General features: G+C 42.7%; 1 protein-coding gene across 1 annotated transcript; it reads right to left on the reverse strand.

Moving 5' to 3' along the window:
• Positions 1-31: 31 nt before the first annotated feature.
• oatx (organic anion transporter X) lies at positions 32-15,410 on the reverse strand (the record flags this gene model as incomplete). The annotated part of the gene is made up of 15 exons (XM_083772771.1): positions 32-521; positions 1,686-1,813; positions 1,901-1,979; positions 2,129-2,237; positions 2,532-2,691; positions 3,175-3,229; positions 3,620-3,735; positions 4,032-4,155; positions 4,571-4,739; positions 4,932-5,086; positions 9,233-9,336; positions 10,271-10,406; positions 10,597-10,670; positions 11,035-11,211; positions 15,384-15,410. The coding sequence occupies 15 exons, from the start codon at positions 15,408-15,410 to the stop codon at positions 377-379; spliced, it is 1,758 nt and encodes a 585-aa protein (XP_083628897.1). The 3' UTR covers positions 32-376.
• Positions 15,411-15,615: the final 205 nt, after the last annotated feature.

Here is a 15,615-nt window from a genome sequence, read left to right on the forward strand (position 1 = left end):
CTTGTATTAGCTTTATGCCCCCTTGCAGATGGAGACCTGTGCTTTTTTTTATCAACATACCAGTACTTGATAATGTAATAAACAATCAACTGCTAACAGTATCAAGTGACATATGCATTCTAAAAGAAGTTTTATGTTTCAGTAACCATTACAATTAACTGTAATCCAGACCAGTTACCATACTGCCTGGCAGTATAGGTTGGACATAGCACTGAGTTCAGAGTTCATAACTGTAATTATAATCATATTAATGTAATCCTGTTTACATATGATCTCTTATATTCCCCAAATGTTCATTTTAACTGATTGACTCGCAGACATAATCAGCCAGTGCAGAATTCCATTCTTATTTTGTATGGGAAGTGCTTCTGATTGGTCAGAGTGCATTGAGTCCAGTCCCTTCTCCATCCTTCAAGTCTTTCATGGCCACGCTCTCCTTAGTAACGCCATCCTCTTTGGAAACCACACCCTCCTTCAGGACCTCGCCTTGCTGCTGCCAATCGTCTGGTTTTGTATTGGACCTACAGTCAGTCAGACAGACAGACAGACAGACAGACGTTATTACACAGCTGATCCACCAAAGTAGGCTAGAAGACACACTGGGTAAACCTTTCCATGAAACCTCCTGGAATTCACATTCAGGTCAGATCAACATTATGAAATGTCAGAACAGGTCAGCTCCATGTATGGAGATCTAAGGGTGGCAGCGGGGGCAGTGTCTTGAGTGTACAGGGTTTGATGACCACCGCAACTACAACATGACGTCACGGAGCCACGGTGAAGAACAAGCCATCGCTCTCCCCAGCCCTTCTCTCTGTTTTCACTCACCACCGCACCACGTTATTACAGCTCCGGTGGTCACCTCACCACCGCACCACGTTATTACAGCTCTGGTGGTCACCTCACCACCGCACCACGTTATTACAGCTCTGGTGGTCAACACCGCACCACGTTATTACAGCTCCGGTGGTCACCTCACCACCGCACCACGTTATTACAGCTCTGGTGGTCACCTCACCACCGCACCACGTTATTACAGCTCCGGTGGTCACCTCACCACCGCACCACGTTATTACAGCTCTGGTGGTCACCTCACCACCGCACCACGTTATTACAGCTCTGGTGGTCACCTCACCACCGCACCACGTTATTACAGCTCTGGTGGTCACCTCACCACCACACCACGTTATTACAGCTCTGGTGGTCACCTCACCACCGCACCATGTTATTACAGCTCCGGTGGTCACCTCACCACCGCACCACGTTATTACAGCTCCGGTGGTCACCTCACCACCGCACCACGTTATTACAGCTCTGGTGGTCACCTCACCACCGCACCACGTTATTACAGCTCCGGTGGTCACCTCACCACCGCACCACGTTATTACAGCTCCGGTGGTCACCTCACCACCGAAAATCCAGACTATGAATAGGCCTTGAGGGTTTGAGGTCAGATGTAGAGTTGCTGGTCAATATTGATGGCATCAGGGGTCTCCATATATGGGCTTAATATTGATGACATCAGGGATCTCATGATGATGTGATGTGATGTCACGATGCATGGCCATATATGGTCATGCCTGGGCGTGACTATTTAACTAACTAACTGAGAAATGAGAAATGTACCAGCGGTCGCAATAATACTCATTTTACATGATGAGATAATGCTAACGCTAACAGCATACCATCTCTCCTCCACATCTTCTATGGTGTCAGGGAGGGGGATATCCAGAGTCTCCGGCAGGAAACAGGCGAATACCCCAGCTATCATTGCAGCCCCGCCATACACCACACTGGGAAGTGATGGGAACACCTGCGGGAGAAAGAATTATTATGGAAAGTTTGCCAGGTGATATGAATTAGTCAGTGTGTGCTATAGTTACTGTAGTTACAGTCATACCTCATCCAATATGAGCACAGCAGGAGCTGCCATACTGCCAATCCGTGACATGGTCGACACAAACCCCATCCCTGTCTGTCTAGAAATATAAAATAGAAGAGGCAATGTATCAAACAGTTCCACTTCATCCTCTCATCACATCTTGGGTATCTTTCTTTCTTTCTTTGTTTCATTCATTCTACTTTTGCCCCTCAGGTAGCCCCTACATACTGCACACATGAGATGTACCTGATAACAGTAGGGTACAGCTCCCCAGTGTAGAGATACACGCAGGTGAAGGAGGCAGAGGTGAAAGCTTTCCCTATACAGGCCATCGCTGTCCTGGCGGTCTGCATGTCTGCAGAGGAGAAGAGGAGAACACATTATGCACAACTTGTGGCTCACACATACTCTGTTACAAGTACAGTAAAAGTCTTCCCAAGTAAAAAGGGGAAAAAAATGAATACTTGAGAAGTGCAAAAGTATTGGTATCAAAATGCTTAAAGTACCAAAAAAGACGAGAAAATAGACGATCTACAAGCTCATAATGTGTCACATCGCGATGCATGCACCTTTAATATTGCGTGCGTGTGTGTGTGTGTGTGCGTGCGCGCATATGCGTGCGTGCGGTATGTGCATGTGTGTTTCTAACTTGAAGGAACAAAGATGTTGGCGAAGATGATGATGGCAGAGAAGATTAGGCAGGTTGCCTGGGTAACTCGTCGCCCGCAGAAAGTGAGCATGCCCAGTGCATACAGCTTGGCAGGAAAGTCCACAGCACCAAAGATGATCTGCATGAGGTAGATGTTCACCTGCCAAATGAGACAATGGGATTGCATTATTATTCGTTGCTGTCAGGAGGAAATCACCTAGCCCCGGCCAAAAACGTTGAGAACCCCTGGCCTAAAGCAACTAACTCCACCACCTCGCTCATTTTTTATTCATACCACACCTTAAGATATTGTCATGCTGAACAAATCCATGATGAGCCATTAACATCCATATTTTATGCGTATCACTACAATAATGCATTCTCAACTTGCATCGTTCCTGACTTACATCGTCCCTGCAAGTCAGGGACAACTCATGGTCCCTGTGTAGGTTGGTCTCAAATGCCTAAATATGCTACATGGTATGCAGCAAAAATGGAGGTTCCTGAACTTCCTGTTTAGTCTTGGATTTTGAATTGGAATTGAATTGTGTTTTAGATATTGACAAATAGCGGTTGAAGATGGATGGATGGATGGATGGATGGATATTGACAAATACAAATGAAAAATATCTGAAGCACTTACCCCAAACTTCTGTAGGTCCATAGCCAGACCATAATATGCAAAACTGGTAGAAAACCTATAGGCAATAAAGAAGAAACTCATACAGCTGCGCATACTAGTTCCAGCTTAAAAGTACTTCATAGTAATAAAAAACTAATCAATAAAGAAAAGAAAAACTACTCAACTATTCTATCTCTTGGATAATGTATGCAATTTCCTGTTTCCACTAAGTGAATTCCTGGATATCAGATAGCATTTCCTGAATGCGTTTAGATGCTAAACATAATGCATTCTCCTTTAAAATCACCTTTCTCACATTTCTCCAATACAGAGTAGAATTATAGAATATAATGTATATTTTGCGCATTTTTGTATATTTCGAAGGTAAATGATCATACAGCATTACCATAGACTGAGCAAACCAACAAAATTGTATGTCCTAAAATATATGCCATTGTTTTCTCACCATACAGCTACCAGGCAGATTGATATCCGTCTCATTTGTTTGGTCTTCAACAAGTCATACGCTGTATAGGTCTGCTTACTGGACTCTATCTCTTTATACATATGGGACTCTAGGACCTACGCACGCACACACACACACACACACACACACACACACACACACACACACACACACACACACACACACACACAAACTTGTGTCATTATTTATTATGTAAGTGCAGTAAACGGTTTTGTTGTTACAATATGTGGTCATTTGCTCTATATTCTGATAGCAGGCAAAATACATAATACTGCTTCTCCAAGTAAACAGAAAATACATTTACAGGCCGGGATACCAATTTGATCTAATCAGGGGGGAAATAAGTCATACAAGATACAAGCTCAGTGCATGTGACAGGTTGACAGGTTACCTCCAGTGTAATCTTTTCCACCATCTCTGGTTTTCCGTTCAGCCTGGCCACTCTATGCAGGGTCGCCAGAGCTTCCTCCGAACGGCGATTCAGAACCAACCAACGAGCTGACTCCGAGTACCACCTGGTCAATCAGAAATGACTCTCAATGTCAGATGGAAGCTCAATCAATGTTATTCTCAGACTACATGATCTTTGTGACCCACCACTTGTCTTGAATATGACATTTTGCACTGGTTCTGTAATGGATATTTGAAAAACATCTTGCTTTTTTCAGCAAGATAATCTAAAATAAAGTGAACACCCCGTGTAGCATAAATGTAATCACGTATTGCAATATTGCAGTAAATCAATCATCCTAAAAATCCCTTGACCTAAATATCTAGGTGAATTGTATTCGTGGTGACGTTCCCTGGGCCTTGACATCGCCTTCCCTTCACATAAACCAATGTTACTGTAAACTCTAGCCGCAAAGCACTTGTATAGGATCATTGAATTGTTGTCTGTAAATGAGTTGGACTGAATAGCCATGGACTGACCAGCTCCAGGCGAAGAAGAGGTAGTAGGGTGCACACACTGCCACCTGCAGCTTCCTCCAGTCCCTCAGACTGGAGGCGATCCCAGCCAAGATCATCTGACCGAAGGTGAAGAAAAATGAGGTCAGAGTCCCCACCAGGGTCCGTGACTTGGTAGGAATCCACTCCACCTCTGAGAGAGAGAGAGAGAGAGAGAGAGAGAGAGAGAGAGAGAGCAAGATGCTAAGATTAAAAGAGTCACAGATTTAGATGGGATTTAGATAGAGTATAGTGTGTGTGTATGTGTGTGTGTGTGTGTGTGTGTGTGCGTGCGTGCGTGCATGCATGAGGCGTGTGTTTGTAAAGATACCCTATATATGTTTACTTAGAGACACAGCATTGAGGATGACCCCAGACACAGACATTCCAGTGAGGAAGCGAAGGACACAGAAGGTGGTGTAGGACTGAGACAGAGCTGTGAAACAGCCCAATGTAGCCAACTGGAAGTATGACCAAATTAGGATTGCCTTCCTACCATACCTGGAAAATAGAGAGTGAGAAACTATTAGAGACATTAATGTGCAATGAATATGTTTTTTGCTCTACTAACACCAAGATGAGCCTCAAAACCTTTGTAGAACGGCTTGTTATAGCGCCACCATGAGGCAGATTTACACATCTTTACCTATATAACTGCACCAATCTGCTTGCAGGCACACTCCGTAGAGGCCAAGGAAAAACCTTTGACCTGCATTTTTCACAGCTGCCTTTCATAGCACCACCAGGAGGCCGACTTTTGTAAAACACATTTTTTTATATTACTCCTCCAGATTCTGTCCAAAAATCCCGCAAATTGTTACAGTATCTCTATAGTCATGTGCTCAAGACGGATCTGTCCGATATTTCATATTCCATCCTAATCCTAAAAGTTTGCGGGATTGGCCCGTTTCGAACAAAAACCTCAAATCATGAACATGAATTATGTTAATCTTTTCAGGCACTTTCCTACTTTTCACATTGGGCTGTTATAGCGCCACCAACAGGTGGATTTGTGCAAAACACGTTTTTGGAACAAAATGCCTCAAAGCATCCAATTGCCATCAAAGGCGTGAGAAGAAATAGCAGCCTTTTCACATTGGCCTAATATAGCGCCACCAGGAGGCCACAACCTGACCTGGCCTGGTGGAGACCTGTGCCCAGAGAGGCACTTTTTCTTTAATAATTATCATACATGCATGCACGCAAGCACACACGTGCATGCGCACATATAGGCAGTATCACTGCCTATGCATTCGCCCAGCTGTTGGTGTTCTCCATTTTGTTTTTAAAGTCTGCTGCTGTGCCGTTAATTCTCATACCGTGTGATAACAGCTGTGATCTGTACTTTTGACTAAAAAGGAACACTTGCATTCCAGCCATGATAGAGTCACACAGCCACAGATCTTGGTCCACAATTTAAATTTAGTTTTCACACTGAAAACTACTAAACTAGTAATACTGCAATGCCGTTGTATGCCTCGATCAACCAGTTGCCGTTTACGTCTGTCCAGACTCATATAGTAAATTGACGCTGTTGGACAGAAACCTTGTATCTCCATATTTCATCAGCCCGTACGTGCCCTGTACCATATCAGCGCCCCCACCACCTCAGGACATTGTGGTACTGCGGCTAAAACTGCTTTCAAAGTCCAGATAAAAATGACATGGACTGGTTATATCAGAGTGGTGATTGAGGCTCAAACCGTTAGAAACTAGAACTGCACTCTGTCGAGTGCATACTTGCTTGTTGCACACTAGTAGGCCATAAATGGCCAACTAGTGCGCAAGCAGAGCGCGCAAGTCCTTTCGACCGCTGTAAAATGTCAAATCTCAGTATCTCTGTGAAGGAACGTTTGAAATGATTAATGTTTAGATGTAACTATTTGCTACCTACTTTATACATATAAACATCTAGTATTATTAAGTATGATTCAAGTTTCTATCTATATAAGAAATACTGTTTTATCGTTGTAGATATATTCTGGATCCCTTTTTAGTTTTTCAGAGACAAATAAATCATTTATATGTGTTGAAAAAAAAGGTATATAAACTGAATTAAAATATGTTATACAGTATAATTTTTCTGTAAACGGTGGAATCTCAATATCTCTGTGAAGGAACATTTGAAATGTCTAATTATTAGGTGTAACTATTTACTACCTACTACTTTATGCATGTAAACACTTAGAAAAAAAAGTATATGAACTGAATTAAAATATATTATACAGTATAATTATTGTATTAACAAAGTAAGAAATATATATAATATATATAGTATATAGGCATATACTATATACGTATACATATATACTCTATACTCTATACTGTATAAAGTGTGTAGTTGTAAGTAGATTAGCGGTATACTGTGGTTACTTTGCGCCAAAAACCGTGACAGCTGTTCCGCCATTTGATGCTTACGCAGAAAAACATCAAATCTGTGCCTGTGTTGCTGGACCAAATGACCATATTTCTTACGTCATCATTTAGAGCTAGTCATACGTATACTATATACATAATCAGTAAAAAATAAAATAGCAAATTGTGCCTGATCTGCTGGGACCAGAGTACGTGGTGTGTATGTGTATGACTAGCTCTAAATGATGACGTAAGAAATATATATAGTATAATATATATAGTATATAGGCATATACTATATACGTATACACTCTATACTCTATACTGTATAAAGTGTGTAGTTGTAAGTTGATTAGCGGTATACTGTGGTTACTTTGCGCCAAAAACCGTGACAGCTGTTCCGCCATTTGAGGCTTACGCAGAAAAACATAAAATCTGTGCCTGTGTTGCTGGACCAAATGACCACAAATGACCATATTTCTTACGTCATCATTAAGAGCTAGTCATACACATACACACCACGTACTCTGGTCCCAGCAGATCAGGCACAATTTGCTATTTTATTTTTTACTGATTATGTATATAGTATACGTATGACTAGCTCTAAATGATGACGTAGGAAATATGGTCATTTGTGGTCATTTGGTCCAGCAACACAGGCACAGATTTGATGTTTTTCTGCGTAAGCCTCGAATGGCGGAACAGCTGTCACGACGAAGGAGACCGGGCGAAAGTATTACTTGCGCGCTCTGCTTGCGCAAGTAATAACTTTGTCTATCCTTGTTTTATATTATGTATTTGTGCTCATACATAATGTCCATGCATACGTATTCTGTTGTTGTTGCTTGTGTTAGATTTTTCTGTTTATTTGTAAAAAGTAAAAATCAAATAAAGTACTGATCATAAAAAAAAGAAATGTTTGAGGGACATAGACAATATGATATTAAATATTAAAAACAGTTTTAAAATGTTATTTCTGCTTTAAAGCAAAGAGTCTTAAAGCTCTACTAAGCAGTAATAAATCACCCAAATGGGAACAAGCCCTACTGTATATTTGCATGTGGAAAAAACAAAGAAAGAAATCTGGAGAATGCTAATCCATCTTTCACAGACTTAAGACTGTAACCTGCTTACTGGTTACAGTCAAACTGAGTTATGGGGTATTGTTTATGTAGCTATGCTACTGATTCCTTGCTAACGGTGTAACTTTCCTCTTCGACCCCAGAGTTGAACACAGTTCTCTTGACTCCTGCATAATTGCTAAAATCTTTACTATTGAGCTAATAGAGCCATATGCCTGCTTGCTCAGGCCTTCTGGTCAAACCAGAAACAGGATTGTGTCAAAGGTCATGTCTTACCTACATGTGGCTATGTATAAAGCCGCAGTATAACCAGTGGGTGATCGCCAAAGGATAAATGACGTTGATGCTTTACAAATCAGTTTACATTCTCCGCGAATGAAACAAGTGTTGTGATTGGTCGGGAAAATATCGTATCCGGGGGAAATACTGTACATCTGTCGGATATTCCGGAGGATACAACCGCCGATAGCTTTTTCTTTTCGCAGATAAGTAAGCCTGGGACCGAGGCTAGTGGGTGATGCATGCGTGGTTGCCGGACAAAGAGGTTGTTACAGTATAAAGACCTCGCTGTCGTGTCTCCTCGCACCAGAAAGCCTTTTGTTTCTGACCACTGACATTTTCATCAACTGGCTGACATTTAACCCAAACAACAACCTTGTTTTGAGACTCAAAGAGCTTGTCTTGTCTCCAACGTGGCGACCCAAAGAGCTGGGGAGGTAAATAAATAGAAAAGAGTTGTATGCCTAATTGCAAAAGAATGTCTTTTCTTTTTTCTTTTTCTTTTTTTGTATTTATTTATTTATATTATATTTTATTTACTTATTTATACACATTCAGTGTGTCCTTTCTTTGCACATTTAAGTTAGTTCTTTCCCATGTGCGATTTTTGTTAAAGCCAAACAATACATTAATGAATTAATCACAAGTATTTTTATGAAAATTAGTAGTCAAGTCCAATTTTATAATCATGACAGCTCTAAAGAGTAGCGGAGTCAAGACTTAAGAGAACAGAAAAGGTGTGAGTGGATGGTTGTGGTGAGGATACAAAAGGCCCTATTTTTGCGCTGCACTTGATCTACTGTATGGGCATTTTGTAATATTTTGAAATAATGAAAATAACAATGCGTTGTGAGTTTGTAGTGTGTGTGTGTGTGTGTGTGTGCGTGCGCGCGTGAGTGTGTGTGTGCGTGTGTGTGTGTGCGTATGACACCTGTCAGAAAGGCCTCCAAAGATGATGGCTCCCGTTAAGACTCCGCCCATGTAGATGGTCTGACTCATCTGCTTCAGAGGACGCAGCGTGCACACCAGATCCCACTAGAATAGACAGAGAGACAGGGAGAGACAGTCAGACAGACAGAGAGACAGGGACAGACAGTCAGACAGACAGGGACAGACAGTCAGACAGACAGACAGAGAGACAGGGACAGACAGTCAGACAGAGAGACAGGGACAGACAGTCAGACAGACAGAGAGACAGGGACAGACAGTCAGACAGACAGAGAGACAGGGACAGACAGTCAGACAGACAGGGACAGACAGTCAGACAGACAGAGAGACAGGGACAGACAGTCAGACAGACAAACCCTGTACACTCAAGACACTGCCATATGGAGCTGACCTGTTCTGACATTCCATATGTTGATCTGACCTCATCAAACCCTGTACGCTCAAGACACTGTCCCCGCTGCCACCCTTAGATCTCCATATGGGGCTGACCTGTCCTGACATTCCTTATGTTGATCTGGCCTCATCATATCCTGTACACTCAAGACATGCTCCTTATATGGCCAGTACAGAATTCATATGTTGATCTGACCCCCCATGCCAAAGCGCCATCGCTCGCCCATGCAGCAGTCTGTAATAGCAGCAGTTGTAATAGACATTAGTTAGTAGCAGTACGTGAGCGCTCTGCTCATCAGGGATGGCTATTTTCAGCAAGTGGAAAAAAACTGTCATTACGACGGCATCAAGGCCCACCAAAATACATTTTGTTCGACTAAATCAACTGTATATTTAGACGACTAAAACTAGACTAACACTAAAACATTCCAGGTGACTAAAATTAGACTGAAACTAAATGAAAACTACTCCAGAGACTACGACTAAAACTAAAATCAAAATTTGCTGCCAAAAACAACACTGCTCATCACTTTATTTAGACTCTAGAATATGCCCTAAATGTCAGAGCATATTCAAGTGCATTTCCCTTCAGGGGAAAGCCGTGTCTCTGTAGAAGTTAGAACTGTACCTCTGAGACGATGGTGGTTAGGAACTCTGTGCGCTCGTATGTCCAGCCCTCTGTGCAGTCCTCTGTCTCTGGTTGAGTGTCGTTCACAGCAAGCTGGCTGTTGTTGCTCAACAGATACCACTGTGGCTCCACGTACCTCGTCAAGACAGAAGATTGATGATTTATGAAATAATGACCTCTAAAATGTCATGTGTCTTTCACACACACACACACACACACACACACACACACACACACACACACACACACACACACACACACACACACACACACACACACACACAGCTGTTCTGTTCTTTGCTGCCATTTTCTTTCTTTCATAATACCTCCTGCATTTGGCCAGTTTGGTTCCAGTTCCATCGGTTGGGATGAAGGCGCGTAGCAAATGCCTCTCGTCCACCTGCAATCAAAGAACCACATCAGTTGTATGACATCAACATCATAGAGAGAGAGAGAGAGAGAGAGAGAGAGAGAGAGAGAGAGAGAGAGAGAGAGAGAGAGAGAGAGAGAGAGAGAGAGAGAGAGAGAGAGAGAGAGAGAGAGAGAGAGAGAGACAGACACACACACAGACAGGCAGGCAGGCAGGCAGGCAGGCAGGCAGGCAGGCAGGCAGGCAGGCAGGCAGGCAGGCAGGCAGGCAGGCAGGCAGGCAGGCAGACAGACAGACAGACAGACAGACAGGCAGGCAGGCAGGCAGGCAGGCAGACAGACAGACAGACAGACAGACAGACAGACAGACAGACAGACAGAGAAATTGACAATACCTCAGGTATTGAGAAGTTCTGAGCAGCAGCTTTGCTTGTGTAGTTCACTGGCAGATTGCAGTGATGGCCTGGCATGCCGGCTGTGAAGTTGTTGAGCAGGTTCTGGCTGGCCATGAGCAGACCTGGGATACTGATCAGGCACACATGCATCCACTGGAACCGCCCGAACCCCCCTATCTAGCCAAGAGGATAGGATAGATAGAGGATACTTATGTTCATGTACTGTATTTAAATACTAAACATACCGATAGATAGATGGATGGATGGATGGATGGATGGATGGATGGATGGATGGATGGATGGATGGATGGATGGATGGATGGATGGATGGATAGATAGATAGATAGATAGATAGATAGATAGATAGATAGATAGATAGATAGATAGATAGATAGATAGATAGATAGATAGATAGATAGATAGATAGATAGATAGATAGATAGATATCTTGTTGTTGTTTACTATTTTGCATAGTATTGTATATTTGCCTGTCATTAAATGTTTCGATGAACTGTACTTTCCTGTGCTTTTTTGGAAATTATTAAGTATTCAATCGATCGATCGATTGATATCAGTGTGTGTGTGTGTGTGTGTGTGTGTGTGTGTGTGTGTGTGTGTGTGTGTGTGTGTGTGTGAGAGATTCAAGCCATCTTATCAAGTGAATGTAACCAAAAAGATACACTAAGGTCTTGTGCTCTTTAGATTGTGCTCTTTAGAGCACAATGTGTGTGTGTGTGTGTGTGTGTGTGTGTCTGTGTGTGTATGTGCATGTGTGTGTCTGTGTGCATGTGTGTGTCTGTGTGCATGTGCGTGTCATTTGAGCCATCTTATCAAATGTATGTAACCAAATGAGATACTCTTTCACTGTAAGGAATGTGTGTGCGCATGTGTCCTGTTCTGGACACACTATCCTCTCAGTGACTCTTAAACATTTTGCTATCAAGGATCTCCAAATGTTTCTGATCTTGTGCTATATCATGAACCATGGAGATGACTCAGGGACATACTGTATGTCTACTTTATGTCCCCAGAATCAGAACTAAAAATGCAGAATCAACGTTCAGTTTTTACTTTTTATGCACCATATATCTGTAACAAACTTCCCAGCAGCAGGTGCAAGTCTTAGGTCACATTCTCACCTAATACTTCGGTAGACTCAGATCCGTATGGGCGGGGAATTGGGATTATTGCATTTTCAATTGGCTGGGGTTTGCCTTCACACTGTCATTCGCAGCAATTGGAAACGCAGCAGAGGGGACCTTTATCAATGTGTTCCATTCATAAACTATAGCCTACACAGTGAAATCTATGGTGATAAAATTACACTCATATAACGTGCATGTGTCGTGCCGTCTGGGACCCCCCCCCCCCCTCCTCTCTCTCTCTCTCTCTACGCACGCAGCCGCCACACACTGTTCTTTTGGGCATGGAGGCACAGCGCTGCATGAGCGCACTGATATAACTCCCCAGTCCCACACAGTGACAGCACTCCATGTTTACGGCACGCACAGACAGACAGACAGAATATTATGTAGGCTATAATACACTGCAGTGTTTTTATGTGTTTTCTTAAGCAATTGATTAATGTACACGTCCTCATTTCGATCAGGGCTTCAGTCTCCTTATTCGACAACGTCTATCCACAGTAACGGGACATCTTTGCGCTGCGTAAAATATGCCTTAACCGTCTCCAACTGTGTTCAGCTCCTCACCCGCCACATTATGTTTGCTTCATTTCCTTTATTTACTGCGGATTGCATTCACACCTGCACCGAATCGTAGTCAAGTGCGATTCGAAGCGAAGCGAAACCCACGTTTTTGGGCGGAGTAAGGTCGCATTCTCACCTAATACTTCGGTAGACTCAGATCCGTATGGGCGGGGACATGGAATTCTTGCATATTTAATTGGCTGCGGTTTGCCTTCACACTGTCATTCGCAGCAATTGGAATTTTATCACTATGGTGATAAAATTACACTCATAACGTGCATGTTTCGTGCCGTCTGGGACTGGGACCCCCCCCCCCCCCTCTCTCTCTCTCTACGCACGCAGCCGCCACACACACTGTTCTTTTGGGCATGGAGGCACAGCGCTGCATGAGCGCACTGATATAACTCCCCAGTCCCACACACACAGTGACAGCACTCCATGTTTACGGCACGCACAGACAGACAGACAGACAGACAGACAGAATATTATGTAGGCTATAATACACTGCAGTGTTTTTATGTGTTTTCTTAAGCAATTGATTAATGTACACGTCCTCATTTCGATCAGGGCTTCAGTCTCCTTATTCGACCACGTCTATCCACAGTAACGGGACATCTTTGCGCTGCGTAAAATATTCCTTCTCCGTCTCCAACTGTGTTCAGCTCCTCACCCGCCACATTATGTTTGCTTCATTTCCTTTATTTACTGCGGATTGCATTCACACCTGCACCGAATCGTAGTCAAGTGCGATTCGAAGCGAAGCGAAACCCACGTTTTTGGGAGGAGTAAAATGCGGTTATTTGCTGCGCATTAGGATTCGAATGAGCCTTCACACCTGCCAAACGAAGCGCACTTTCTGACAATGCGCAGCAGGATTCGTTTTAATCGCAGCAAAGCTCTCTGGTATGAATGCGACCTAAAATGCGGTTATTTGCTGCGCATTAGGATTCGAATGAGCCTTCACACCTGCCAAACGAAGCGCACTTTCTGACAATGCGCAGCAGGATTCGTTTTAATCGCAGCAAAGCTCTCTGGTATGAATGCGACCTTAGGTCACATTCTCACCTAATACTTCGGTAGACTCAGATCCGTATGGGCGGGGAAAGGGAATTTTTGCATATTTAATTGGCTGCGGTTTGCCTTCACACTGTCATTCGCAGCAATTGGAAACGCAGCAGGGGGGACCTTTATCAATGTGTTCCGTTCATAAACTATAGCCTACACAGTGAAATCTATGGTGATAAAATTACACTCATAACGTGCATGTGTCGTGCCGTCTGGGACCCCCCCCCCCTCTCTCTCTCTCTCTCTACGCACGCAGCCGCCACACACTGTTCTTTTGGGCATGCAGCACAGCGCGGCATGAGCGCACTGATATAACTCCCCAGTCCCACACAGTAACAGCACTCCATGTTTACGGCACGCACAGACAGACAGAATATTATGTAGGCTATAATACACTGCAGTGTTTTTATGTGTTTTCTTAAGCAATTGATTAATGTACACGTCCTCATTTCGATCAGGGCTTCAGTCTCCTCATTCACGTCTATCCACAGTAACGGGACATCTTTGCGCTGCGTAAAATATGCCTTCTCTGTCTCCAACTGTGTTCAGCTCCTCACCCGCCACATTATGTTTGCTTCATTTCCTTTATTTACTGCGGATTGCATTCACACCTGCACCGAATCGTAGTCAAGTGCGATTCGAAGCGAAGCGAAACCCACGTTTTTGGGCGGAGTAAAATGCGGTTATTTGCGGCGCATTAGGATTCGAATGAGCCTTCACACCTGCCAAACGAAGCGCACTTTCTGACAATGCGCAGCAGGATTCGTTTTAATCGCAGCAAAGCTCTCTGGTATGAATGCGACCTTAGTTATTTTATAAAGGCACAAACCTTTTCTGTTTTTTTAGTGATATTACGTTTATCATTAACTGTAATTTCACTTTTTTATTCTTCTGTTTTATACTTGTTTTTATTATATTCAAATATAATAAAAACTAATATATATTCAAATGTCCTTTGAACTCCTTTCATAATGTACTTATTTTGCTGTGTTTCTGTCTTAATGCTTAATGTTTTGTACAAAGCACTTTGAAATGCCTTACATTGAAATGCGCTATACAAATATACTTGCCTTGCCTTTATATGGGTTTAATCCAGTGTGATCTATTTGTATCTATTTATTGTATTGAAGTAGATATTATCTTGTTATAATGTGTGTTAAATACCTCAACATACAGTATAGAGTGTTTGTTCAGAAACAGACAGGGGTCTCCCCATCACTCCAACTCTTTTTCATCCAATCAGGACATAGAACTCATACATATAATTGTGATGGAACAAAACAAGAACATCAAGTAGGCACATTTTAACTGGATCTCTACAAAATGAAATTGAAGCGAAATTATCTTTTTTATTTTGGTTCTCTGTCCTGACTGGATGAAACTGGCATCCCACCTGAAAATGTATATTCTGTTTATTATAAATCTTAGCTTGAGTAAGTGTGTTGTGTTGTGTACCTTAAGGGTCAAGGTTTGGGGTGAGAGAGGGATAAGCTGTATTCTAGTGGCATCTTATATTAGAATATGTGACTTACATGCACATGACCGATATATTGATAGCCAGGTAGATCTACTTACCTCCTCCAGAAGGTCAGCGAAGCCCATCTCTGTGGCCTCCCCGTTTCTTGAGTAGGCTTTAATCCAAAATGAAACCTCTTGGATGGCAAGAAAACTAAATACCCTAGAAAGATGTATCCATCTTTTGACAAACTTCAGCGTTTTCCTTTTTGTATATGATCCTAGAAGTTAAAAAGTTAAAAAAGGAAGACAAAAAAGGCCGGTAAAAAGACGAGGAAAATGGTCAGGCCAG

This window comes from Protomyctophum parallelum, assembly GCF_964188405.1.
Source record: "Protomyctophum parallelum genome assembly, chromosome: 1".
NCBI classification, from domain to species: domain Eukaryota; kingdom Metazoa; phylum Chordata; class Actinopteri; order Myctophiformes; family Myctophidae; genus Protomyctophum; species Protomyctophum parallelum.